Raw genomic sequence first — 27,434 nt, forward strand, 5'->3', positions numbered from 1 at the left:
GTCTGCCAATGCAGGGGACATGGGTTCGATCCCTGGTCCGGGAAGATCCCACATGCCGTGGAGCAACTAAGCCCGTGCGCCACAACTACTGAGCCTGCACTCTAGAGCTTGTGAGCGACAACTACTGAGCCCGCGTGCCACAACTACTGAAGCCCACGCGCCTAGAGCCTGTGCTCTGCAACAAGAGAAGCCACCGCAATGAGAAGCCCGCACAGCCCGCACACCACAACGAAGAGTAGCCCCCGCTCACCACAACTAGAGAAAAGCCCACACGCAGCAATGAAGACCCAATGCAGCCAAAAATAAATCAAAAATTTATAAAAAAAAAAGGTCTTGTGTTACATTAGAAATAGCTTAAAATATTTTTTCTTATAATCTTAAATAATGAATTTAAGGCACGTGCAGATTTTAGCTGTGGACATCTTAATACCATCACTGTTTGTAAAAATACAATTTAAAAGGGGCTTCCCCCAGGACATGGCAGCAACCTCAGTGTCCATCGACAGATGAATGGATAAAGAATATGTGGCACATATATACAATGGAATATTAGCCATAAAAAGAAATTGTTATCTGTAGTGAGGTGGATGGACCTAGAGACTGTCATACAGAGTAAAGTGAGTCAGAAAGAGAGAAACAAATACTGTATGCTAACACATAAATATGGAACCTTAAAAAAAAAAAAACGGTTCTGAAGAACCTAGGGGCAGGACAGGAATAAAGACGCAGACATAGAGAATGCATTTGAGGACACGGGGAGGGGGAAGGGTAAGCTGGGAAGAAGTGAGAGAGTAGCATTGACATATATATACACTACCAAATGTAAAATAGATAGCTAGTGGGAAGCAGCCACATAGCACAGGGAGATCAGCTCAGTGCTTTGTGTCCACCTAAAGGGGTGGGATAGGGAGGGTGGGAGGAAGACGCCAAGAGGGAGGGGATATGGGGATATATGTATATATATAGCTGATTCACTTTGTTAAACAGCAGCAACTAACACAACATTGTAAAGCAATTATACTCCAATAAAGATGTTAAAAAAAAAAAAGGGGGCTTCCCTGGTGGCGCAGTGGTTAAGAATCCACCTGCCAATGAAGGGGACACGGGTTCGAGCCCTGCTCCAGAAGATCCCACATGCTGCAGAGCAACTAAGCCCGTGTGCCACAAGCTACTGAGCCTGCGCTCTAGAGCCCGCAAGCCACAACTACTGAGCCCGTGTGCCACAACTACTGAAGCCTGTGCACCTAGAGCCCACGCTCTGCAACAAGAGAAGCCACTACAGTGAGAAGCCCACGCACTGCAACGAAGAGTAGCCACAACTAGACAGAGCCCACACACGGCCAAAAATAAATAAATTTTTAAAAATACAATTTAAAAAAGGCAAATATTTCAGATGTATAGTTTTATCAGAAAACAAGAACAGGATACAAAGGGGAGGGAAGTTTGGAAAAGACTAATGATGGCAGCGCTTGGGGCTCAGACAGCCTCCTCCCCACGCCTGCGCACACCTACCCGAGGCCACGACGCCGGCCTCAGCGACCCCAGAGCCCGTTCTCCTAACTCCTTCGGGCGAACGCCCCTCCGAGCAAAGAAAGCCCTTTACACAGGGAGCAGTGAGATTACAGGATTTCCCCTTCATATTGTGACTTTCCACTACTTAAACAGGCGCACACTTGCTATCCGCTGCCCTTTGGAAAGTGGGTGAGTAGCGGCCGGCGAGAAACTCCGCGTGGGGGCGGGGCGGCCGGAAGTCCCGCCCCACCGAAGTGCGCCAGGTCTTCTCGGCGGGAAACCAGGTCGGGCGTCGTGCTAGGCGGGCGGCAAGGGAAAAAGGGCGAATCCCAGGGCGCTGCGACTTAAGGGTAAAGGCCACGGCCTCCATTCCCTGCGCGTTCGGGTCCTGCCTCAGCCCCGCCTCGGAACCCGCCCGTCGCCTCCTGTGGAAGGTCTGGGATGCAGAACGCCCCGCTCTAACCTTCTTAACCGACCCACATGAGGGGATGGGGTGATGAGGCGGGATGGGTCCTGAGGAGGCGGTCGCCCCGGGCTGAGGCCCGCACAGGGAAAAAGAGAATTGTCACGTACCACTTAGGCGGCTAGAGCCTGGCCGATTGTACTTCAGAATACTCGGGCACCTCCCCAGGTGACTCTGATGTATGAAGGGGGTGGGCGCTGCTGGGGCAGTTGTTTCTCAGATCGGGGGTGGGACCCTGTGTTCCGCATCACCTGAAGGGGAGGGCACGTTAACGGGACTGACTTTCAGACCCACCCGCTGCCCTGCCGGTGAATCGCCTGTGGTGGAGCCGGCCTCGGGTCGCTAACCAGCGGCCCCGTCCCTGCAGGAGTTGGAGAACCCTGGTCTAAGAGGGAAGGGCCCGAGGGACCACATATGCTCTTCAAAAGGAGTTCCTCCAGCTGTTAGGGTGAGCCAGGCCGTGGTGTTAATGAGCGCAAATTGACGAAACAGGGTGGAGTTAGTCTTCTCTCCTGGGAAAGATGTCTATCGGTTACCTGTGGAAACTGGGATGAGGTGATGAGGATGAATGCGGAACGGCTGCTCCAGTCTCCTGAGACCGGGAGTGTTGATGTTGTAGTGAAATGGCTCCTGGTACCCTCAGACTGTTTCTGGACCTGATCGACTGTTTTTTCTCAATCTAAACTATTCTAACAGAAAGTTTACATTACATTACTTGCATCTTGGCCGTTTCTCCCTTGCCTCTCCTACTTTAGGGGAAAGTTTCCGCTTGGTACGAGCCCAAGCTCAGGATCCACTGTCAACAACTCAGTGGTGGCAGATATGGTGGGATTTTCAGCCCTGCCAGCCTGATGCACAGAAAGATGTCATTTATCTTTCAGATATTTTGGGGAGTGCTATTTAGATTTCAAAAGGCTTTTCCTGTTAACATTTTCTAGGCCACGTAAAAGAGGAATGTTCAGCTCATTTTCTTGCTTAAATTTGAATTTAACAGTACTATTTTGGGGAATTGATTGAGTGCAACCCGTAAGTAGGATAGTTTCTTCCTGTTACCTGGAAAAAAATCCCTTTTTCCCCCTGTGAGAATACAGTAAATAATTTTGAAATCTTGTTCATGGCAGTTTGCATCTATTCACTAAGTTACTGAAAATACTTAATAATATGCTTTATTGGGCAGATGATTTTGTTCTTGGGATTATACTATATTTTATACTTTTAAATATAATTTTATAGTTATCCCTCCCTTGGAAGTTATAACTTGTCCTTTGCTGTGAATGTTTTTAAGCATGTAGCAGGTAAATAGATGACTTGTATTAATGCTACTAGATATTTGGCGCACTTTATCTTATTTTACTGTGCAAAGTAACCATTTATTAGAAAACAGTATAAGAAAGACAGACAAAGGGGAGCAGAAGGTAGTTTGTGTTGTCAGCTTCAATTTAAAACATATCCCTCTTTAAATATGAAAATTATATTAAAAAGCAGAATAGATTGACTAATTAAAACTAAGGAAATAGTCCTTAAACTCCCTCACAAAGGAAAAACCTCCATGTGTGATATGTCTTTTTTTTTTAACAGGCTATTTTTTAATCTAGTCTTTTTCCAAATCCTAACCCATTTGCTCAAAGATAATGCAACCTTTAAAAAAGGATGTAAATTTTCCTGTAAATTTTCATTTATATATAGTATGTCTGTTTATAATATGTCTCCAAATTATATGTAGGAGACAGTATAACAGGATAAGAGTGTAGCCCTTGCCTCAGATTTTCTTGGTTCCCATTCTAGCTCTGGCGCTTACTAGCTGTTTGAACTTGAGCAAATTGTTTACTTTCTCCTCATCTATCTTTATCCTTATAGCTCCCTTGCAGGGTTGTTGTAAAGACTAAAAAGATAGTATTTATAAGGTTTATAGGGGTTTATAGAGCCTGGCCTATCATTGGGCTGAACATTAGAAGCTTCTATTATAAAACTTGTGAAAAATGAAAAACAGTGAAATAAAACACCACCAGCTAAAGACAACTAGTGTTAATATTGTTGCTATTTTCCATCTAGTTTTATTTTATGTTTGCCTCTACATAATTGGGGTCATACTGTAGATAAAATTTTGAGTCTTGCTCTTTTGATTACATTGTAACATAAGCATTTTCCATACTGTCAAACATTTCAAGTAAATGTCAATATTCTTGTAACAATATCCTATCCTGTGGATATACTGTGATGTACCTACCCATTCCTTTTTAAATGGAATATTTAGGTTAAAAAAATGACAAAACTAGTAAATATTTGTATATTACTTTGTAAAAGATTCTCATATTTATCATTAAATTTTTTGTTTGGGAATTTTCAGTTTGAGAGTTAAAATGAAAGATAGAAAGGATAATTAACTATCTCTCTTTAACCACCCAGTGCTGGAGTAAATAAGAATTTTAGAGTTCTGTGAGTCCTGATTTATTGCGCAAAGAAATTAACTGGACTCTGATGTATTTTTCTAAAAAATCAGTTTAGCATTTTAAAGAATGTGAGAGGCCGTATTAGGGTTGCAAGTTATTTTTTAAATTCGTCTAATGAATATAAACAGAGGTTTAAGCTTGAAAATAACCATGATTTATTAGAAAAAATTTTAGTATTAAGCTAAGCTTGTGAAGAGAAATGCACATCTAAAGAGTGTGTGCTTATTTGTGTTTTAAACCTCTGATTCATGGAGGAGTGCCCAATCTGAAATGATGGGATAAAAATTTACAGAAAAGAAAATAAGGAAGGAGAACCAGAAGTGGAGCAGCTAGATTCAGTCAACCAATCATTCGTGTGTTTGTTTAATAAAATGTGTTGAATGCCTGTAGTACTTAAGAGTGCGAGGTGCATTTATGTATGTTTTCAAATTTAATTCTTACAACAACTCTATGAAGTTGGAAATTTATATTTTACAGATGAGGAAACTGAGCCTCAGAGAACTTAAGCATACCTAATACCACACACCTAATAAGTTTCAGATTCAATCTTTGCTCTTCTGGTTTGAGAAAACTATTCTTTTCCTACCCCTTTGCATATATAATTCTGGAATTCTCAAAATTGATTTAAATTGAGAAAATACCTTTATCTTATAGATGAAATATAAGGTAAAAGAATGCAGACAAGCATGGAAAGTGAGGACACAAAGAAAATACAAGGTGAGAAATTTATAGATCATATATCTGGAATTTGTTTTATAGTGTATTTGTGGGATATACTGCAGATTATCTGACAGGCTCCAGGAAATGAAAGAATTGTTCAGCAATTTACATGAATATTTATTAAGCATCTACTCTGTGCCTGTCACACTGACTTCAGGAAACTGACATTCTAATGGGAGATGGCATGTTGATAATTAGAATACCATATGACAGCTGATTTAATGGAGGTATATATAAGAACAGTGGAAACCTGAGAGGACCACCATCAAATTTCAGAGCTGTCCTCAGAAAAATGGAAATTTAATTCATGGGCATAAAGGAGGTTAACCAGAGAGGAAATATTAAAATAGAAAAGGATGGGGAATAGTATTCCCTAATGCACCCCATCACATCAGGGTTTGGCTGAGGAAGAGGACCCTCAAAAAAAGACCGAGAAAAACATTTCAGAAAGGTCAGGAATGTGGTATTTTGGAAATCAGCCTTAGGAGAATGCTTTGAGAAAGATTACCCAAGAGCCTCAGTGTTAAATATCACAGATAAAGACTGAAGTATCCACTGGATTTTTCATTTAGGAGGTCTTTTGTTTTATTAATAGTAAATTCAATAGATTTCAGCCAGATTGCAGTATATTGAGGTCTGGGTGGGAAATAGTCTGGAGACAGTATGAATAGTTTACTCTTCTTAAAAGCTTGTCTGAAGATATATGGCATTAACTAGAGGGAGGATGTAATGTTAAGGAGTCTTATAAGAGGTATAGAGATAAGAGAATATGTGAAAAGGGGATGGGGATTATGGAGAGGGAGAAATTGAAGAAACTGGAAAGACGGGATAATTGCTGGAGATGCTCCTCTCAGATCATTTATCACACCATGGGAATTACTTACATCCTCTTCTGTCTCTATCACCAGATTGTGAGTTCCTTGGAATCAGAATCCCTATCTGATACAGAGTGGATGCATAGTAGACATTCTATAAAGATTTGTTAAATGAATATATTTTAAAGAAGGTCATAGGCCTGTAATAGTGCCTTTTGAGTTGTATGCGAGAGAAATCCAACTCAAACTAGTTCAAGAAAAAAAAGGAAACGTATCAGTTCATACAACTGGGAAACTCAGAGTTGTGAGGAAGTGTTCTCCGAAGGAACCACAAGAAGGAAGAGGGAAATCATTCTGGGCAAGAAAAACACTATAGTACAGTTGAACCTTGAACAACATGGGTTTGAACTGTGTGGGTCCACTTATTTTCAGGTTTTTTTTTTGATAGTACTACATGATCTGAGGTTGGTTGAATAGGAGGATGTGGAAATATGGAGGGCGGATTACAAATTATATGTGGGTTTTCAACTGAGTGGAGGGTCGGTGCCCTTAATCCCCGTGTTGTTCATGGGCCAGCTGTAGTTGTAGTCACTGCAGGATCCCAAAACACAGGTGAATGTGTTAACCATGAACAGGATGGGAGCTGGATCCTGGTCTGATATTGTAGAGGAAGAGGTAAGAATGGGTGTGGCTGCAGATATTTTTGTAGGAATTCTGTGTTGTGGAAAATGTTCTGGGAATTCTGTGAAGCCTAACATCTGTGTCTTTTTGACTGAGAGTTTATTATAGCATTTATAACCTGCTTTGCCCAGAGAGCAAGGCAGAGCCAGAGATGCCAAATAATTAATGGCTTATTCTCTGGAATCAGCCCTAAACAACTGACGGGAGCTGATGGATAAATACTCTTCACACTTCGACCGGGATGACTCTGAGACACATGGCTCTACCTTAGCTCCCAGAGTTTCCTGGTGGGGTTACTTGTGTCTACCTTCCCTTTCTGTTTCATCTTTTCAAAACAGTACTTGCACTCAAATTTTTGTTTCATGGTCTACTTCTGGGGGGCCCGAAATTAAAACATGAAGTGGAAGAGAAAGAGATGAGGTTTGAAGAGAGCTGAAGATTTGGAGTAGCCATTGAGGAAAATGGGAGAAACAACAGAAGGGAATTGGAGATGGAGCTGACCATGGATGGGGTTGCTGAGTAGAGTTGGGGAGTGTAACCTGGAATGCATACCAAATATTTGCAATGGTATAACTGCTGAATTTTTTTTTTTTCCTTTTAGCAGTGCCCAAATTTGAGCTGAAAGAGCAGAGAAAAGAAACTGTTTTGAGTCACAATTAGGATTATAAAACATGTTTGGTAGAAGGACAAGGGGTCAAAGAAATCCTAGCAAGATAACGGTTGAGGTGATGAACCATGGGATCTGGGATGAAGAGGGAAGGAAATGAAACCAAGTCTCTGAGAACACGAGTAAAGGAAGTAGAGATCATAGGGGTCAAGGAGTAAATATAAGAATAAGGAAGTAAGACAGTTGAAAGAATTAGGAGTAATAGTCAGAAAATGAAATAATGGAGTTGAAAATATCAGTGGTAGAGCTGTTCTGACTAATGACAAGGGTCCAGATTTGGCCTTGGAAGTGAATAGCCAAATTTACATACAGTTTGAGACTTGCAAAGGAGAGAGACTGTCTCTTTCCCAGCATCCATATCAATCACCCAAAATAACTGTGATTGGGGCTACCTCAGTCATTAGGTCAACTGCAGAGCATACCAGTAATTAAAAATATATATATATATGTATACCTATAAATTTATTAAGATGTAATTGACATATCACAGAATTTACTCATTTAAAATATACAGTTCACTTGTTTTCATATATTCACAGTGTTGTACAACCATCACCACAATCAATTTTAGAACATTTTCGTCACCCTCAAAGAAACCTGTACCCTTTAGCAGTCACATCCCCCCCCACACACACCCCTGTTAACCCTAGACAACCACTAATCTGTTTTATGTCTCTAAATTTGCCTATTCAGGACATTTTATATAAATGGAATCATATAATATGTGGGCCTTTTTGACTAGCTTCTTTCACTTAGCATAATGTTTTCAAGGATCATCCATGTTGTCTCAGTATCTTCATTCCTCTTTTTTGTGGAATGATTCCATTGAATGGATATATCATATATTATTTATCCATTCAAGAGATGATGAACATTTGGGTCTCCATTGTTTGGCTATTATGAATAGTGCCGCTATGAATATCCATGTATAAGTTTTGGGGTAGACATATGTTTTCATTTCTTTTGGGTATATACCCAGGAGTGGAATTGCTGAATCTATGGTAAATTTATGTTTAACCTTTTGAGGAATTGCTAGACTGTTTACGAAAGCAGCTGTACCATTTTACATTCCCGCAGCAATGTATAAGGTTTCCAATTTCTCCAAATCCTTGGTCAGAATGTTAGACTATTTTTGATTATAGCCATCCTAGTGGATGTGAAGTGGTACCTAATTGTGGCTTTAGTTTGCACTTCCCTAAGAACTAATGATACTGAGCATCTTTTCATATACTTATTGACCATTTGTATATGTTCTTTGGAGAAATGTCTATTTAAATCCTTTGCATGCTTTTTAATTGGGTTGTCTTTTACTGTTGAGTTTTAGGAGTTCCTTATGTATTCTGAACACGAACCCCTTATTGGATATATCTGATTTGCAGATATTTTCTTTCAGTCTGTGAGTTGTCTTTTTACATTCTTAATGATACCTTTTGAAGCTCAGAACTTTTCAGTTTTAAGTCCAATTTATTGAATTTTCTTTTATTGCTTGTGGTTTTGGTATTGTATACACTTCAGTTTTTGTTTGCTTGTTTATTGTCTTCAGGAATTATTGAAGGAGCTAGCTTGCATAGCCTGGAGAAGGTAAAAACCCAGTTGTAGATATCAGTAGGTGCTTTGTCTGGGAAGGGAGGGATTATGATAGGAAATATTAAAGTACGAAAAAGAAGTACAGAAGGAATTAAGAAAAGTACATAAAAAGTTTCTGTGCCTAGAATTGAAAATCACCATGCCCCATCAAAAATCCTCTTTGGCATGTTATTGATGATGAATGGCTTATTGATATCTATACAGTCACACTAACCTTCTTATGGTTTATATTAATGTAGAACATGATCAATAAAAGTTTGCTGTTACTCCAAGACAACTCAGTGATAACCTTTGTACTATGATATTTTACTAACAAATTGAGTCATGAATTATTTCATTGAACCAAATTGCCAGTTGAATTTCTGTCAAGGGGAAGACTAATTGATTCACAATAGATCTTAGTTGGTTTTTTTTAGTGTGCTTCTCTATATTTTTTTCCTCCCTTCATCCTATATCTTTGAAAACTTTAAATATTAATTCAAGCATTATGTCAATCTATGTACAATTTTATTTAAATCCTTAAAACCAAGAGAAGAAATTGTTTAAAGGCTATTGTAAAGAATTTTATAGGAAAATGATTGTCTATTGTTTCCTTTTAGTTGTAAATAAATATTTAAATTTTGTATGTTGATAAATTTTAACATATGTATATACCCAGCATTGTGTAAACATCAGCACAATCATTATAGTGAACATAGCCTCGTGTCCCTTTGTAATACCTCCCTTCTGTCCCTTCCTGGACCTCCTTTCCCCAAGCAACCACTGATGTGCCTTCCGTTACTGTAGACTAGTTTGTGTTTTTTCAATATATGGAATTGTACAGTATACTATCGTATACTCTTTTTTGTGTGTAGTTTATTTCACTCAGCATAAGTATTTTGAGATTTATCCATGTGGTTGTATGTATGAATAGTTAATTCCTTTTTATCGCTAAATAGTATTCCATTGTATGGTTATACCACAACTTCTTTATCCATTCATCTGCTGATGGACATTTCAGTTGTTTACAATTTTTGGTTATTACATATAATGTCACCATGAACATTTGTGTACAAGTCTTTGTATGTACATATATCTCCTTTTATTTTGAGTAAGTACTTAGGAGTAGAATGACTGCATCAAATTTTAGGTGTATGTTTAACAATTTATGAAACTGCTAAACTTTCAAAGTGGTTGTACTATTTTATGTGTCCACCAGCAGTATATGAGAGTTATAGTTCCTTTGTATCCTTGTCAAAATATGTTGCGGTCAGTCTTTTAAATTTTAGTCATTCTAGTGGGCATGTAATAATGTCTCCTTATGGTTTTAATTTGCATTTTCCTAATGATTAATGATGTTGAGCAGCTTTTCATGTGCTTATTTGCTATCTGTATATCTTTTTTGTCTGTTCAAATCTTTTGCTCCTTGTTTTGTTGGGTGGTTTGCTCTCGTTGTTGAGTTTTGAAAGGTCTATATGTTTTCTGGATATGTTTTTATCAGATATGTGCTTTACAAGTATTTTCTCCATTTGTGGCTTATCTTTTCTACACTTCAGAAAACACTATTTTTATTTTAAAGGTATTTTTAAAATTTATTTATTGTATTTATTTTTGGCTGCATTGGGTCTTTGTTGCTGTGCGTGGGCTTTCTCTAGTTGCGGTGAGTGGGGGCTACTCTTTGTTGTGGTGCGTGGGCTTCTCATTGCGGTGGCTTCTCTTGTTGCAGAGCATGGGCTCTAGGCGCCCAGGCTTCAGGGGTTGTGGCTTGCAGGCTCTGGAGAGCAGGCTCAGGAGTTGTGGCACACGGGCTTTGTTGCTTCGTGGCATGTGGGATCTTCCTGAGCCAGGGATCGAACCCATGTCCCCTGCATTGGCAGGCGGATTCCTAACCACTGTGCCACCAGGGAAGCCCCTAATATGGTGTATTTTCATTTTCATTCAGTTCACTCTAAATAGCAGATATTTAAACCAATGTGGCTTTAATTAAAGAAAATAATATTTGGATTTTCTTTTCCTATATTTCATGCAAAGGGAAAATCAAATAATTATAAGAAGTTCATTTCGAGTTATATTATCTAAGGAACATCTTTCTTTTACATATCTTTATTGCTTATTAGATTTTAAAAAGTAATACATATTTAAAAAGCAAATACAAAGATATGTATTTAGAGGGTGAAATTTAAATGGTTAGTTTTTGAAAGGAAATGTTTGGTTTAAAATAATGAAATTTTTGTTCTTTAGAAATGAAGACTGACCTGAACTTATTATTGGAGTGTCTGAAGTATCAAATGGACAATGCTTTTTCGCAAAAGGAAGCTCTTGTCACTATTCATTCAATTTGCCAACAAAACAGTAAGACATGATAGTGAATTTTTATTTGTGATTCTAGTTGTTTAATATTGTGATATATGAAATAAGCATAGTTCTTTCTCTTCTACTCAGTTACTTTACATATTATGTTACTAGGTTCATGTGATTTATTGTCCTTAAAATAATAATTATAACAAATATTCTTCTTTGTTTTGTCTGCGCACTCTACAGGTAATGCAAGTCTTTATTTTCGGGAAATTGGTGGTTTGATGTTTGTAAAAAATCTTGCAAAGTCAAGTGAACATAGTATGGTAAAAGAAGCAGCATTATATACATTAGGAGCTGTTGCAGAACAAAATGGTAAAATATGAAAACTTTATTTCACTATCCTTTAATCATTGTGTTATACTTTAACAAACTACTAAAAAATAATTTTAGAATTCAATTCCTTTTTTACATGTCTGGATAGTTTTATCCAGGTATTTTATTTAAATTAATGCATACCAAAGATTTTATTTATCTTATTAACTAATGAGGGAACGAGTAAAATGTTACAACTGTTTCAAAAGTAATGGCAAAAAACAATACTATAGGCATTTGGGAAAGCTGAAATTTAAGAATAAGCACATGACTGGTCAGTGTCTGCAGGTCAAAAATCAATTATGTTCTACTGGTGGAAATGTTTTGCATTTCTGTGGACAAGAATAACTTGCGTTAATATCAGTTTTCTGCAATTTACAGAGTTATAAAATAGCCTGAAGACAGTAAAAGACACAAATAATCTAGAAGGGTGTGCTAGACAGGACATTCAGTAGTTGTTATCATCCATTTCAAAATCTTTCACAATTTTTCTTGCCATTAGTTGGAAACATTTTTTTTACTTTGTCTTTTACTATGCTTATCTTTTTTTTTTTTTTGCCATACGAATGTTTTTTATTTTTATAAAAATAAAATTCATCATTCTTTCTCTTTTTTGCTTTTGGATTTTGAATCATAGGAAATTTTTCCATACTCCCAGATTATAGGGGAATCCATCCATGTTTTCTTTTGGTACTTGTGTGATTTTATTTTTTAGTTATACATGTTTTATTCTTTTTGAATTTTCCTGGGATATGATGTGATGAATGGTTCCAGTTTTATCTTTTTCTTAATATGGCAATCCAGCTATCCCAACACTTCTTATTAAAAGTAGATCTTTTTCACATTGATTTGAGATGCTACCATTATCACTTAATGAGTCTATTTCTAGTTTTCCTATTCTGTTCATTATCTATATATCCAGGTACTTGAATCAAAATATGAAGATAACTTACAGCCATCTTGTATGTGGATAAATATGCTTTCTGTATGGCCAACAAAAATATTTTTCTGTAGCATACCTGAAATGAGGTTAAATCTAAACTATCAGTTTGTCAAATAACTTTATATTCTTATATTTTCAACCGTTAAATATTTCTTCACCACTTGTTGAGAACCAAGCTGTGTGCTAGGCATTGGGGATAAATAAGACATTGCCTTTGCCTTTGAGAGTGTCTAAAAGCTGTTCTAGACACTGGATATATGTGTTCAAATTATTTTTTAAAAATTCTGCTTATTGCATGATTATCACCAAAAAACCTCTCCTGTCATGTAGGTATCATTTTTGTCTTTGGGAAAGATATTTTTATATCTAGAAAACTCTCTTTAAAAATACCACAAGTATCATTTGTCCCTCTTTTCTAAAGCAGGTTTCTGAATTTTCTTAAATTTTTCTTTGGCTATGTTTTGTTACTTATCCTCAATATTTTGGTCATGTTTTATTTTAAATTTTTGTTCAGTTAGGCTTTTATTGGAAATTCTATGAGATTGCAGTACATGTTTTAGAACCTAGATCAAGTACTTCTGATTAAAATATTGCTTCTTTGGTCTGTTAATTGAGTAAGCACATAAGATTGTCAGAATTTGTTGTATGACTAATAAATGTCAGTGGAATGAGATCTGGTTGAGAATCATCCATATGGAAATTTTATATTTTGTTCAGCATATTTTAAAACTTGTCTGTGCTAATACATAGAAATTAAAATTATATTTTCATATTTCAGTTTACTGTCAGCAGACTTTGTGCACTTCAGAATTGTTTGAAGACTTAACTTGGTTCTTATCCAACAATGATTCAAACACAAATTTGAAAAGAATGTCTGTCTATGTTATTTTGGTTCTAGTTTCGAACAATAGTAAGTACATTCTCTTATGTTATGGAAATATTTTAAAAAATAATAAATTAGAACAGTCATTATTAGTCCTTTTTTTCTAGTCTTTATGTCAGTACCTTTTTTAATCTTACTAACTTCTGAGAACTACGGCTTTAAAGAAAGGAGAATTAATAGCATGCATTTAATTGTTTGATATTTATTAATTTAGTATGTAAAAAAATACTAAAGTGATTTGCATTATTTAATTAACATTGAAAAGAAACAGCTTTAAAAGCAAAAGAGAAGCATTTAATGAATTAGTTTGGTTGATTTTCCACTGAAATGGCCATTTAATTATCATTGTATTTAAGGTCATTTTATCAGTCAGCAATGGCGTTAAATTTCATGTAGCTCTTGGCTAAAGTTTTGCTTTGTTTTTGTTGTTGTTTTAGTTTTTATTTTGGAACAATCTTAGATTTACAGAAAAGTTGCAAGGGTAGTGTATAGAGTGTTCCTGTATACCTATTGCCCAGGCTAAGGTTATTTTTTTAACATTGCTTATTTAAATCTTCAAATTGTTAGAAATTTTATATGCATTTTAAATGCTTCTAGATTTTATTTTTTCTGTTTTTATATTTTGAATTAATTTTTTTTCTATTTTGGAACATATTTTGGTATTGTAACACAGAACCATGCAAAATAAGTGTTTTGCAATTTTTAGAGGAAATTTGAATACTATCATTCTCTAAGCGTAAGTAATGTATTTTCCGTAATAATCTTGATTACAGATTTTTACCTACTGTAATTCTGTATTGTACTTTATAATACTTTAAAGTGACTGAAAGTTATTTATTAAAAATACTACTTAAAAAAATACTACTTAAATGTTGTTCTCCATTTCCACAAAATTATTTTCTAAACAGAAGTCATATTCATGTAATATATGGCTATTTTTTTAAGGGACTGGACAGACGCTTGTGAGAGAAACAGGTTGTATTTCAGTTCTATCACAGTTGTTCAAGTAAGTAAATATACATTTCTTGTTATTAATTATTCATTTCTTAAGACCTTAACACATTTGTATTAATTACTTCCTTTTCTATTTAACCTAATAGGACAGTTCTTTCAAAATATGAGTTGAATTTGTCAGATGAAAATGTTTTCCAGAGTTATCAGTTGTGGTCTTCAGTGTGTAGTACTCTGTGTGTCTGTGTCAACAATCCTCAAAATGGTAATTATCTCAAATATTTATAAACAAATAAAAAACTGATATTTTCCAAGTATATTAAAATATGATTGCCTTTTTCTCCTTTCAGATGAAAATCAAATGTTTTGCTCTTCACTTTTTCCACATGCTAATGACTGGCTAATAAATTGCATGAAACCTGAGATAATTCGCCCTATTTGCTCATTTATTGGACTCACTCTTGCAAATAACAGTAAGTATTCATTATTCTCTAGGTTATACTTGAAAAAACATATTTTAAAGCATAACAAAAACCTATTGAATTAATGAATTCCAGTAAGTTGTGTCATTTTGGATGCATTTATACTATTGTATAAGTTAAAATCTTATACATAGAAAATCTTAAAAATAGATATTGTTATGAAGATATGGGAAGATGGTGGTGGGAGCATAGTTTTGAATCTTCCCATATATCCTCACAAAACAGAACACTTAGACAGCAAAACTGTAAAAACCCACAGAGAGTGTTCTCTGACCACATAGAATTAAATTAGAAATTAATAAAAGTAAAACATCTAGAAAAGTCCCTAATATCTAGAAATTAAGCAACACAGTACTAAAAAAACCCACATCAAAATAAAAATACAAACCTATGAATCACAAAATAAATCATAAAGGAAATTAGAAATGTTTTTAACTTAATGGTAATGAAAACACAAAAATAAACAGTGGGATGCTGCAAAATCAGTGTTTAGATGGAAATTTATAGCAATAAGGCTTGCATAGGAAAGAAGGAAGGTCTCAAATCAATTATATTTGTTTCCACCTAAGAAACTAGAAAACAGAGCAAGTTAAACTCAAAGTAAGCATAACAAAGGAAATAACAAAGAGAAGATTAGCAATCAATGAAATAGAAAAAGAACAGAGTAGAGAAATCAATTAAACCAAAAGCTAGTTCTTTGAAAAGATCACTAAAATGGATCCTTTATCCAGACTAACCACGAAATAGAAGACCCAAATTATAAGGAATGATAGATGATATCACTATATCTTAACAGATATTAACAGGATAACAAAGGAATAGTAGAAACAACTTTATACCATTAAATTTGATAACTTAAATGAACTGGACAAATTCTCTGAAAGACACAAACTACAAAAGCTTACTCAAGAAGAAAGAGATAACCTGAATATTCCTATATCTGATAGCGAAATTGAATTTGTAGTTTAAAACCTTAACACAGAGGAAATTCCAGGTCATAAAGGCTTCACTGGGGCTTCCCTGGTGGCACAGTGGTTAAGAATCCGCCTGCCAATGCAGGGGACATGGGTTCGAGGCCTGGTCCAGGAAGATCCCACATGCCTCAGAGCAACTAACCCCATGTGCCACAACTACTGAAGCCTGTGCTCTAGAGCCCACGAGCCACAACTATGAGCCTGCGAGCCACAACTGTGAGCCCGCGTGCCACAACTACTGAAGCCCATGTGCCTAGAACTTGTGCTCCACAACAAGAGAAGCCACCACAATGAGAAGCCCGCGCACTGCAACAAAAAGTAGCCCCCCCTCGCCACAACTAGAGAAAGCCCGCACGCAGCAACGAAGACCAAACGCAGCCAAAAATAAATAAAAGAAAATAAAAGAAAAAGAAAAAAGGCTTCACTGGTGCATTCTACCAAACATTTAAGGAAAAAAAATTCTACATAAATTATTCCAGGAAATTCAAGTAGAAGAAACACTTCCCAACAAACTTTTAAGGGCAGCATTATTTCCATACTAAAACTTGAAAAAGACATTACAGGAAGACTATAGGCCAATATCCTTTATGAACATAGATGCAAACATCCGTAACAAAATATTAACAAATCAATCCAGCAATATATAGAAAGGATAATATATTCTGACCAAGTGGCATTCACTTTAGGAATGCAAGATTGGTTTAACATTAGGAAATTCACCATATACATGGACTAGAAAAGAAAAACTATATGATCTCCAAAGATGCAGGAAAAGCTTTTCACATAATTCAACATACATTCATGACAAAAGATTTTGGTAAACCAGGAATAGAAGGGAACTTCCTCAATGTGATGAAGGGCTTCTACAAAGTACTACAGCTAACATACTTAAATGGTGAAAGACTTAATGCTTTCCCCCTAAGACTGGAAAAAAGACAAGGATGGCCACTCTCATTATTTGACTGGACATCCAAGTCAGTGCAGTAAGGCAAGAAAATGAAATAAAAGGCATAGAGATTGAAAAGGAAGAAGAAAATATAGTATTTATTCATAGATGACATGATTGTCCGAAGAATCTACAAAAAGCTACAGAACTAATAAGTGATTTTAGCAAGGTTGCGGGATACAAGGTCATATATGGAAATACTAGCAACACTTGGGAACTTAAAGTAACTGTCATTTACAATAATATAAAAAAACCAAAATACTTAGGGATACATTTAGTGATTTCATCTGCAATGTCTATCTGCAATGTCTATATGCTGAAAACTATAAAACATTGCTGAGATAAAGAAAACCTTAAATTAATGGGAGAGATATCATATTCATGGATTGTAAGATTCAATATTGTTATAATGTCACTTCTCAAATTCATCTCTAGATTCATGGCACTCCCCATCAAAATCTCAACAGGCTTTTCTGCAGAAATTGACAAGCTGATTCTAAAATTTACATGGAAATGCAAAGGGGCTAGGATAGTCAAAATTATTTTGAAAAAGGACAAAATGGTAGGATTTATATTAATTCTTATTTCAATACTTACTATACAGTAATCAAGAGTGTAGCATTGGTGTAAGTGTAGACATAGATCAATGGAAAAAGTAGAGAACCTAGAAATAGACATATATATATGATTGATTTTCTACAAATGTTGGTTTTCTATAAAGGTGCCACAGTAACTCTGTGTTGGAAAAGGTAGAAACAAATGGTGCTGGAAAAAGTATTTATCTGTCTGTGAAATATGAAGCTTAACCTTTACCTTACACGGTATACACAAATTAACTTGAAATGATCCCTACACCTCAGTGTAAGAACTAAAACTATAAAACTTCTAGACAAAAACATAGGAGCAAATCTTTATAATTTGGGAGTAGACAGAGATTTCTTAGGACACAAAAAGCATGAGCCACTAAAGAAAAGATTATAAATTGGACTGCACTGAAATTAAAATCTTTTGCTCTTCAAAAGGTCCTGTTAAGGTAAAAAGGCAAGCCATAGACTGGTAGAAAATATTTGTGAAATGTACATCTGATAAAGAACTTGTACCCAGGAAAACCCCAAGGAGATAGCCCCTATACACCCACTAGCATGGCTAAAAGTAGAAAGGCTAGTGATATTAAATATTGATGAGGATGTGGAACAACTAGAACCTTCTCACACGTTGCTGGTGTGTATCTATATTCAGATGTTTAAAGCAAATAGTCATGTTTCACATGCAAAGGAGCATATCTCTATAATTTCAAAAATTGAAATCTATTTCCATGATGCTTTGACATTTCCTCTTTCTTTAAGTACCAACTTAGATGAGTAATACTGCTGTGTCCTACTTATAGGACCTTATTACTCTGAGCAAACTGACATGAAATAGATTAGAGGTAATTTGAAATATTCAGTGTACAGGTGTAGACTAGGATGTTCTTCTGCTTATAAGCCTGAATTTTCATTACATAAGCTATAACTGAAAATCTTTGTGGTAACATAGTGCCCAATTTCATCTAAGAATTTTAAGATACTTCCTTTTTTAAAGATTTTTTTAATGAAAATACTTTGTAGTAAAGAAGCCTATTTTGGAGTCTCCATAATATTGAAAATGTTTGCTTATCCTTAAATAACATTTCCTAACAGTTCGGTTCCCAGATGTAGAAATTTTTGAGCATGATGTTTTTAGATTAAGATTTTTGTGTTTTATTGAACAATACAAAAAGTAATTTTTGTGTTTAAATCATCCTGGCTCAATTTGTGGTACTAGGGTAGACTGGGAAGAAGGTTTGTGACAGAATTATAATCACTAGCCCATATATCCTTTTGTTATATGCCCATTGCTGGGATAGGGGCTGTTGAATGCACAGACCTGTGGGGTACTTTCCCATCAGAATCATTTCCTACAGGGGAACAAAAGACTAAAGGCTTTTAAAAAATGTATCTGTCATCCAATCTTTGCTTGGAATAGTTGTTATGACTTTCAACAATATGTTATACTTTTATGCTCCAAGAAGTAAAAGAATTAGGCTTAAATAAGATGGATGAAATATGTGGTTTTTTGGAAACAGTTAAATTACTTTGCCCTTTGTTGATTCAGATTTGAGGAATGAGTTATGTTGGAATTCAGAAAATAGGCAGCTTGCTACTTGTAATACCAAGCTAAATGAATGAATCTATTCTTTATAGCTCTTGAAGGACTTGAATTTAATAATGTCATTCTTGCAAAATATACCAGTTGTTGCTAAATGAAACAAGATATCTAACATACAAGAAAGAAGTACTGTACTGTACATGTAGTTGTACTATGTCAAAGTGAGTTTCTTATGTAAGTAAATAAAATTAATCTTGTGATTATATATATGCACAGGTAAAGATTGGATTTTTCATTTTTTAATTTTGGGATTTTTAGTAAATATTTTAAAAAGTCAAGTTAATGTTATATTTAGTGCAAATTAATTTAATGAAACCATATACTTGTCTTGTTTGAAGTATAATAGTTCTGCTACTTTATTCCTTAAGCATATGTGCAGAAATACTTTATATCTGTGGGTGGACTGGATGTATTGTCTCAAGTTCTTGTGCAGTTGGAATCTGATTCACACAAGACTCTTTCCAGTGCTAAGCTTGCAGTGGTGGTGACAAAGACAGTGGATGCATGTATTGCTGATAATCGTGAGTGAAAACGCTTAGTAATTTTTCTGCAATTGCATTTTGCTTCAGTTCAGCATGGTGAATGTTGAAATGATAGATTGAATGCTAACATGGATTGGACTTCCAGTTTCTCATAAGTGGGAGAGAAACTTAGAAATTTCCTAGTCCAACTCCTTATTTTCTCATGGAGGTTATGACTTCCGTAAGAATTCAAATCTAGGTCTTCTGACTTCAGGTTTGATGATAGAATCAAGATAAGAGTCTGTCAGTCCTAAACCTTTGTTTCACTTAAAAAGCTGCATTAAATGAAAAAGTTTAGATGAGAAATCAAGGGACATATTGGAGACATAGGGAATGGAAAGCCCAATTTATAGATTTTAAAAAGTGAGGTAAAGAATTAAGGTATGCCTCAATCTGATAAGCGTGAGATAGACTTACCCTGCTGTAACCAGTGAGTAACAGAACCAAACTTGAACTCATGGCTGCTTCTCACATGTACAGATACTGAGGAATGATAGTCTATAAATCTCTGTAATAAGCAACTCTCGACATTCACAAATAACTGAAAAAAGTAGATCATTTAAAAAAAAAATCAGTTATTTAGGGCCTGCTATGTGCTGGGCTCTATGTGAGCTCTAGAGATACAAAAATTATTAAGATGTAGTCTGCTGAGGAATTCACAACCTTTTTCTTGCTGTCCGTAGTTAAACTCTGAACTCTGTTTAAAAAAAACGAAACACCACACATACACACGAAGAACAAAACCGTGAGAAGTGTAGCTTAAGTTGGTGGACTTCTTGAATTTTTCACATCTCAGTATCGCTTCGGTATGCTTCACTGCATCATTAACATCAGTAGAACCGTGGCCAGTTAATAGTGTATTTCAATGACAGGCAGGAATCGATTTCATAGGAAGGTCTTTACTGTCAATCTAGATAAGATGAGGTATGTAAGGTGAGAGTAAGTAGCTTTTAGGAAGGTAGTATTATTACTTCATATTCACAACATTATGCAGGACAACTTAGAAGAAAGCATTCTTCAAATAACTTGCTTTAGCATCATGTCTTTAGTATGGGAAGAGGAATTAATGAGGGCTATATAAGCCACCATTTTATTACAATGAATTTGTTTATAGTCACACATATATATACATATATATTAGATATTATATGAGATGTGAATTTTAGATATTACGTAGATATATAATGTCATTCTCCCAGGATAAGATCTGAAAAATAGTATAATGTAATATCTGGAAAATACTATATGTATAGTTATATGCTTTAAGTTTGTACTTGTTCTTTTTTTCCTTTTTTAGCTACTTTTGGGGTAGTACTATCCAAGTACCACATTGTTTCAAAACTTCTGGCATTACTGCTTCATGAAAGTCTGGATTCAGGAGAAAAATTTAGTATCATACTTACTGTTGGTCATTGTACAGAGGATTGTGGTAAGTATTGGATTTATTTAGTGTGTTTATTAAAACGGTGGAGTGGAAATACACTATTCCTCCCCACCCACCCAGCTTAAAAGTATTGCCTTTCTCCTAGTCCCCAAACCAGTCATTTTGCTCCTCATACTTCTTCAGCCGTGGTATTCAGTCAGTCCCTAAGACCTGTGGCTCTACTTCTGTTTACCCCTCCTCATCCCCTTCTGCTCAGTTCTAGTGCTATCTTCCCCATTTAAGCCCTCAGCCCCTGAACATCTTTCACCAATGTTATTGCAATAGATTCCTCCCTGTGTCCTCTTCCTTCTATCTCCATTTTTCAATCCACTCTTCACACTGCTGCACAGATACGATCGTGTTCTCCCTTGTTGAAAACCTTAGAAAGGTCTATCTTTCTTTCTCTACTTAACATTCTCTCCTCTCTCTCTTTTTTCTCTTCCCCTTCCGTTTTCTCCTTCTCTCCACTTTCCTGCCATTCTTCCTCTTTCCACTATCCTCCTTTCCAACCCTCTTCACTTTCCTCTCTCCTTTCTGTCTTCCTCCAATCTCCTCTCTCTCCTCCTCCCACTTTTCCACTTCCCTCTTTTTATTCTCTCTTGCTTCTTCTGCTCTCTCTTCCCTCATTTTCCTTTCTCTCCATTTGTTTATTTCTCTATACTTTCTCTTCACCTCTGTATAATTTAGGATTCACTATACCTTTAAAATTTTTAATTTAATTTTTATTTTTTTATTGAGGTATAGTTGACAGCGAAACCTTTTTTTAAACCAAGTGAGGGCAGTTTGTTTACTCTTATGAGGTGTGACACTGCTCCGTGGCTATGTTTCAGAGATTATCACTTACGAGACTTAGGTGTCTTATATAAGTAGATTATTTTCTAAATTGAAAATACCTTTGAAACTTTGTTTTTCTGTAGTTTAAAATTTGAACTGTGTTCATAATTATCACAAGGAAGAATTATGACCTCATGCATATAGTTTAAGATAAAATAACTATTGGGAATTCCCTGGTGGTCCAGCGGCTAGGACGCCACGCTTTCACTGCCGGGGCCAGGGTTCAATCTCTGGTCGGGGAACTAAGATCCTGCAAGCCGCGCAGTGTGGCCAAAAAATAAATAAATAAATAAATAAAGTAACTCTCTTCTGCTTTAATCTTTGATGTGTTTTCCAGAGGAAAATCAGTATGACCTTTTTAAAAGCAATGGGCTTCCACTCATGATACAAGTCTTAACTGAATCTCAGAACGAGGAACTAAACAAAGCTGCCACTTTTGTGCTTCACAACTGCAAAAAAATTAGTAAGTTTACTATTACTTTAAAAAAATACCAACCAAAGTTTATGCAAGAGAATTATATCTGCTTTGATGAACCAAGCCCCTTTAGCTCCCAAGCTCTTCTTACATTTGAAAAGCAGATTATATAATTTTGACGTGACAACTAGAGTACTACAGCATTTAAAAAACTTATAAGGAAGAGAACAACAGTATAGATAATTCTCTTATTTAATGCAGTGTGGACAGATGTAGCTGTAGGACTTAAATTTGAGGACTACAAGTGACTTATGATTAAATCATAACGTAAAGTACCTTCGTTTATTTATTTAAAAAATGTTTGAGTGTCTCTTATTTGCCAGGCACTGTGCTAGGCATTAGGGATACAGTGATAAGATACAACAGTCTATGTGTTTACAGAGCTTAGTGTAACTAGAGAAATAGGTAGTAATTGAATAATCCCAAAAATGAATGTGTCATTATAAATTAACATACAGGTTAAGAATGGATGGAGCACAGATCTTAACCTGTAACAGGGACTGTGACCTAGACTTGGAGCAGAAAAGGCCTTGGGAGGAAGTGATTCTTCAGCTGAGATCTGAATGTAGAGAGTTAATTAGGTGAAAAGAAGGGAGTTTGTTATGGTCCAGTGTCTCAGGCATACGCAACAGTGAGGCATAAATGTCCTGTGAGAGGAGGGAGCCTGGTGCATTGAAGGAATTGATGGCTGGAGCATAGAGGAAGTGGCCATGAAAAGGATTTTGGTCTTTTGGAAGAAAACTGCTGCCACAATATGTAAAAAGAGAATTTAAAAGAATATAGCAAGGAACCACTTTATGGAAACTGTGTTTAAAAAAAAACTACTTTAAAACCAGTAGCCATAAACCTGAGGGTGTTTATATGCCCAGCATAACGTGTTTTCTTGCCATTTTTTTTTCCCTGTAATTCTGAAGAGTAAAGTCTAATTTATGACTCTTTGTGTCCTCAGCCTCTGCCAAGCACTTGCTTTCCACTTATTTTCAGTACTATTTAGGCAGTTAAGATGGTTTGGATGTGCAAAATTTAGAGAAGGGGGTATGGGGTATGAGTTTGTCCTTATTTAAAGTGTTAAAATAACATTTCTAGTAATGGATAAACTCACTATTTTTTCCCATATTATAAAGCTGAGAAATTATCTCTAAGTCTAGGAGAATATTCTTTTGACGAAAATGAAGAACAATTAAAGGATGTAAATATGAAAGAGAAGAATCTTGAAGATTACTGGAAGAAAGCGAAGGAAATTCTACACAGAATAGAACAGCTTGAAAGAGAAGGAAATGAGGTTGGCTTCTTTGTTTCAAAGAATGTAGAACTTTTTTCAAATATTTTTTAATAATACAGGTTGGAGGATAAAATATTTTTCTTGCCAAGTTACTTTTTATTTTAATGGTTTTAAATTTAAAATTCATTAGTAATACTTGAGGAATCATCCTTGAACACAGAAAAAAATATTTTTAAAAAGTGGAAATGGGGGCTTCCCTGGTGGCGCAGTGGTTGGGGGTTGCCTGCCAATGCGGGGGACACGGGTTCGAGCCCTGGTCTGGGAAGATCCCACATGCCGCGGAGCGGCTGGGCCCGTGAGCCACAGTTGCTGGGCCTGCGTGTCTGGAGCCTGTGCTCCGCAACAAGAGAGGCCGCGATGGTGAGAGGCCCGCGCACCGCGATGAAGGGTGGCCCCCACTTGCCGCGACTGGAGAAGGCCCTCGCGCAGGGGCCAAGATCCAACACAGCCAAAATAAATAAGTAAATAAATTAATATTTAAAAAAAAAAAAAAAAGTGGAAATGATGACTGATAAAATAAGAGACATGGAAGATAAGAGCCAAGAGATCTATCATTTGTATAATAAGGGTTCAAGAAGGAGAAAGAATGGAGAAGTAATAATCTCTCTCTCTCTCTCTCTCTCTCTCTCTCTCTATATATATATATATATATATATATACACACACACACATACAGTTGACCCTTGAACAACAGGTGTTTGAACTGCTTGAATCCACTCATACATGGATTTTTTTCAATGAATATGTACTACAGTACTACACAGTCTCAGGGTCTCAGGTTGGTTGATTCAATGGATGTGGAACTGTGGATTTGAAGGGCTGACTGTAAAGTTATATGTGGATTTTCGACTGCCCCATATTGTTCAATGGTCAACTGTATATATACACGTTTATGTATGTATATATACACATACACATATTTCCATATTTTAAAAAATTTATTTATTTATTTATTTATTTTTGGCTGCATTGGGTCTTTGTTGCTGCCCGCAGGGTTTCTTTAGTTGAGGCGAGCGGGGGCTACTCTTCGTTGCCGTGTGTGGCCTTCTCATTGCAGTGGCTTCTCTTGTTGCCGAGCATGGGCTCTAGGCATGCGGGCTTCAGTAGTTGTGGCACGCGGGCTCAATAGTTGTGGCTCGCGGGCTCTAGAGTGCAGGCTCCATAGTTGTGGCTCACAGGCCCAGTTGCTCCATGGCATGTGGGATCTTCCAGACCAGGGCTCAAACCTGTGTCCCCTGCATTGGCAGGCGGATTCTTAACCACTGAGCCACCAGGGAAGCCCCATTTCTATATTTTTACTATATATGTATGCTTTGTGTCTTTGTATGTGCATGCATTTTAAAAAATAAAAACACAGTATCCAATTTAGTATAGTAATTTTATTCTTTTAAATGACTGAGTAGTATTCAATATCATAGATTACCATATTTGATTTAACTTGTCTTTTATTGTTGGACATTTAGAAAATATTTAATCTCTCACCAGTGTAACCAACTCTCGAGTAAGTATCCTGCTACATATATATCTTTGTAAGAGCTTTATTGAGATGTAAACCACATTCCATACAATTGACCCAGTTGAAGTATACATTTCATTGGTTTTTAGTATACTCACAGAATTGTGTGACCATTACCACATTCAATTTTAAAACATTTTTATCACCCCAAAAAAGAAACTCCATACCATTTAGCAGTCACCCTCTGTATTCCCCCATCCATCCTCCCCCAACCCTAGGCAACCACTGATCTATTTTTTGTCTCTCTGTATTTGCCTATTCTGGACTTTTTATATAAATTGAATTATATAATATGTGGTCTTTTGTGACTGACTTCTTTCATTTAGCACATTTTCAAGGTTCATCCATGTTGTAGTATATATCAGTACTTCTTTCCTTTCTTAAAAAAATAGCTTTATTGAGATGTACTTCATATACCATTTGCCTATTTAAAGTGTACAGTTCAGTAGTTTTTATTCACAGATATGTGCAATAATCACCAAAGTCAACTTTAGAATATTTTTATTCCTTCAAAAAGAAACTCTGTACCCTTTAGCTATTTCCCTGAACACTCCGATCCGCAGCCATAAGCAACCACCAATCTTCTATCTAACTCTATAGATTTGCCTATTCTGGGTATTTCATAAGAATGCAATCACATAATATGTGGTCTTTTGTGACTGGCTTCTTTCATTTAGCATGTTTTCAAGGCTCATTCATCTTTCAGCATGTATCAATATTTCATTGCTCTTTATGGCCAAAGAGTTTTCCATTGTGTATACTACATTTTACTTATCCATTTATCAGTTGATGGACATACTCTTTTTTTTTTTTTAATTTTTTTATTTTTGGCTACGTTGGATCTTCGTTGCTGTGCATGGGCTTTCTCTAGTTGCAGCGAGCAGGGGCTACTCTTCGTTGCGGTGCGCAGGCTTCTCATTGCGGTGGCTTCTCTTGTTGCAGAGCACAGGCTCTAGACACGGGGGTTTCAGTAGTTGTGGCTCGTGGGCTCTAGAGCACAGTCTCAGTAGTTGTGGTGCATGGGCTTAGTTGCTCCGCGGCATGTGGGATCTTCCCGGACCAGGGATTGAACCCATATCCCCTGCATTGGCAGGTGAATTCTTAACCACTGCGCCACCAGGGAAGTCCCTGGACATACTCTTTTACCTATAGCCTATGTCTTTATAGCTAGCATGGGTTTCAGTATATACTTTGGTCTTTATTATCCTGTGTATTTCTGCTTTTTAATTGATGTGATCATTCCATTTCCATTTAATGTAATTACTAATATGTTTGGGTTTAAGTCTACCATATTGCTATTTGCTTCCTATTTGTCCCATTTGTTCTTTGTTCCTTTTATTCCTGCTCTCCTGCCTTCTTTTATATTATTTTTAAATATTCTATTATATCTCATGTTAGATTATTGGCTAAACATTCTTGGTTTTTTAAGGGATTGCTTTAGGATTTATAATACACATCTTTAACTCATCATGGTCTATATTCAGATAATATCATTCCACTCATGTAATATTGTAAGACCTTTGCAATAGTGTGCTTACATTTCCATTTGTTCTTTGTGCTATTGCCATACGTTTTACTGCTACATTTGTTATAAACTGCCCAGTAATGTTATTATTTTTGCTTTAAACAGCTATCTTTTTTCTAAAATATTTTATTGTTTAATAAAATAATATTTACATACAATGGTAATCACACATTTTAAGCATTCAGTTTGACTTACGATAATTTTTTTTTATTCCACAAGAGATAATCTTTTAAGTTTTATTTATTTATTTATTTTGAATTTTAGAATTTTATTTATTTTTTTATACAGCAGGTTCTTATTAGTTATCCATTTTATACATATTAGTGTATACATGTCAATCCCAATCTCCCAATTCATCCCACCACCACCACCACCCCCACCACTTTCCCCCCTTGGTGTCCATATGTTTGTTCTCTACATCTGTGTCTCTATTTCTGCCCTGCAAACTGGTTCATCTGTACCATTTTTCTAGGTTCCACATAGATGCATTAATATATGATATTTGTTTTTCTCTTTCTGACTTACTTCACTCTGTATGACAGTCTCTAGGTCCATCCACGTCTCTACAAATGACCCAATTTCGTTCCTTTTTATGGCTGAGTAATATTCCATTGTTTATATGTACCACATCTTCTTTATCCATTCGTCTGTCAATGGGCATTTAGGTTGCTTCCATGACCTGGCTATTGTAAATAGTGCTGCAATGAACACTGGGGTGCATGTGTCTTTTTGAATTATGGTTTTCTCTGGGTATATGCCCAGTAGTGGGATTGCTGGGTCATATGGTAATTCTATTTTTAGTTTTTTAAGGAACCTCCATACTGTTCTCCATAGTGGCTGTATCAATTTACATTCCCAACATTTGCACCAACAGTGCAAGAGGGTTCCCTTTTCTCCACACCCTCTCCAGAATTTGTTGTTTGTAGATTTTCTGATGATGCCCATTCT

General features: G+C 36.1%; 1 protein-coding gene across 1 annotated transcript in view; it reads left to right on the top strand.

The window, feature by feature from the left end:
* The first annotated feature begins 5,078 nt into the window (after positions 1 to 5,078).
* The window catches only part of TERB1 (telomere repeat binding bouquet formation protein 1), a 44,235-nt gene continuing 21,879 nt past the window's right edge, over positions 5,079 to 27,434 (top strand). Inside the window, exons 1-11 of the mRNA XM_068528923.1 lie at positions 5,079 to 5,142; positions 11,116 to 11,226; positions 11,416 to 11,544; positions 13,266 to 13,397; positions 14,316 to 14,376; positions 14,471 to 14,586; positions 14,672 to 14,794; positions 19,279 to 19,431; positions 20,729 to 20,860; positions 22,026 to 22,151; positions 23,288 to 23,445. Coding sequence (XP_068385024.1) covers positions 5,100 to 5,142; positions 11,116 to 11,226; positions 11,416 to 11,544; positions 13,266 to 13,397; positions 14,316 to 14,376; positions 14,471 to 14,586; positions 14,672 to 14,794; positions 19,279 to 19,431; positions 20,729 to 20,860; positions 22,026 to 22,151; positions 23,288 to 23,445 — 1,284 coding nt within the window. The 5' untranslated portion in view covers positions 5,079 to 5,099. The remainder of the gene's footprint in view (positions 5,143 to 11,115; positions 11,227 to 11,415; positions 11,545 to 13,265; positions 13,398 to 14,315; positions 14,377 to 14,470; positions 14,587 to 14,671; positions 14,795 to 19,278; positions 19,432 to 20,728; positions 20,861 to 22,025; positions 22,152 to 23,287; positions 23,446 to 27,434) is intronic.

Source organism: Eschrichtius robustus, chromosome 19, assembly GCF_028021215.1.
Source record: "Eschrichtius robustus isolate mEscRob2 chromosome 19, mEscRob2.pri, whole genome shotgun sequence".
In the NCBI taxonomy this organism is placed as follows: Eukaryota; Metazoa; Chordata; class Mammalia; order Artiodactyla; family Eschrichtiidae; genus Eschrichtius; species Eschrichtius robustus.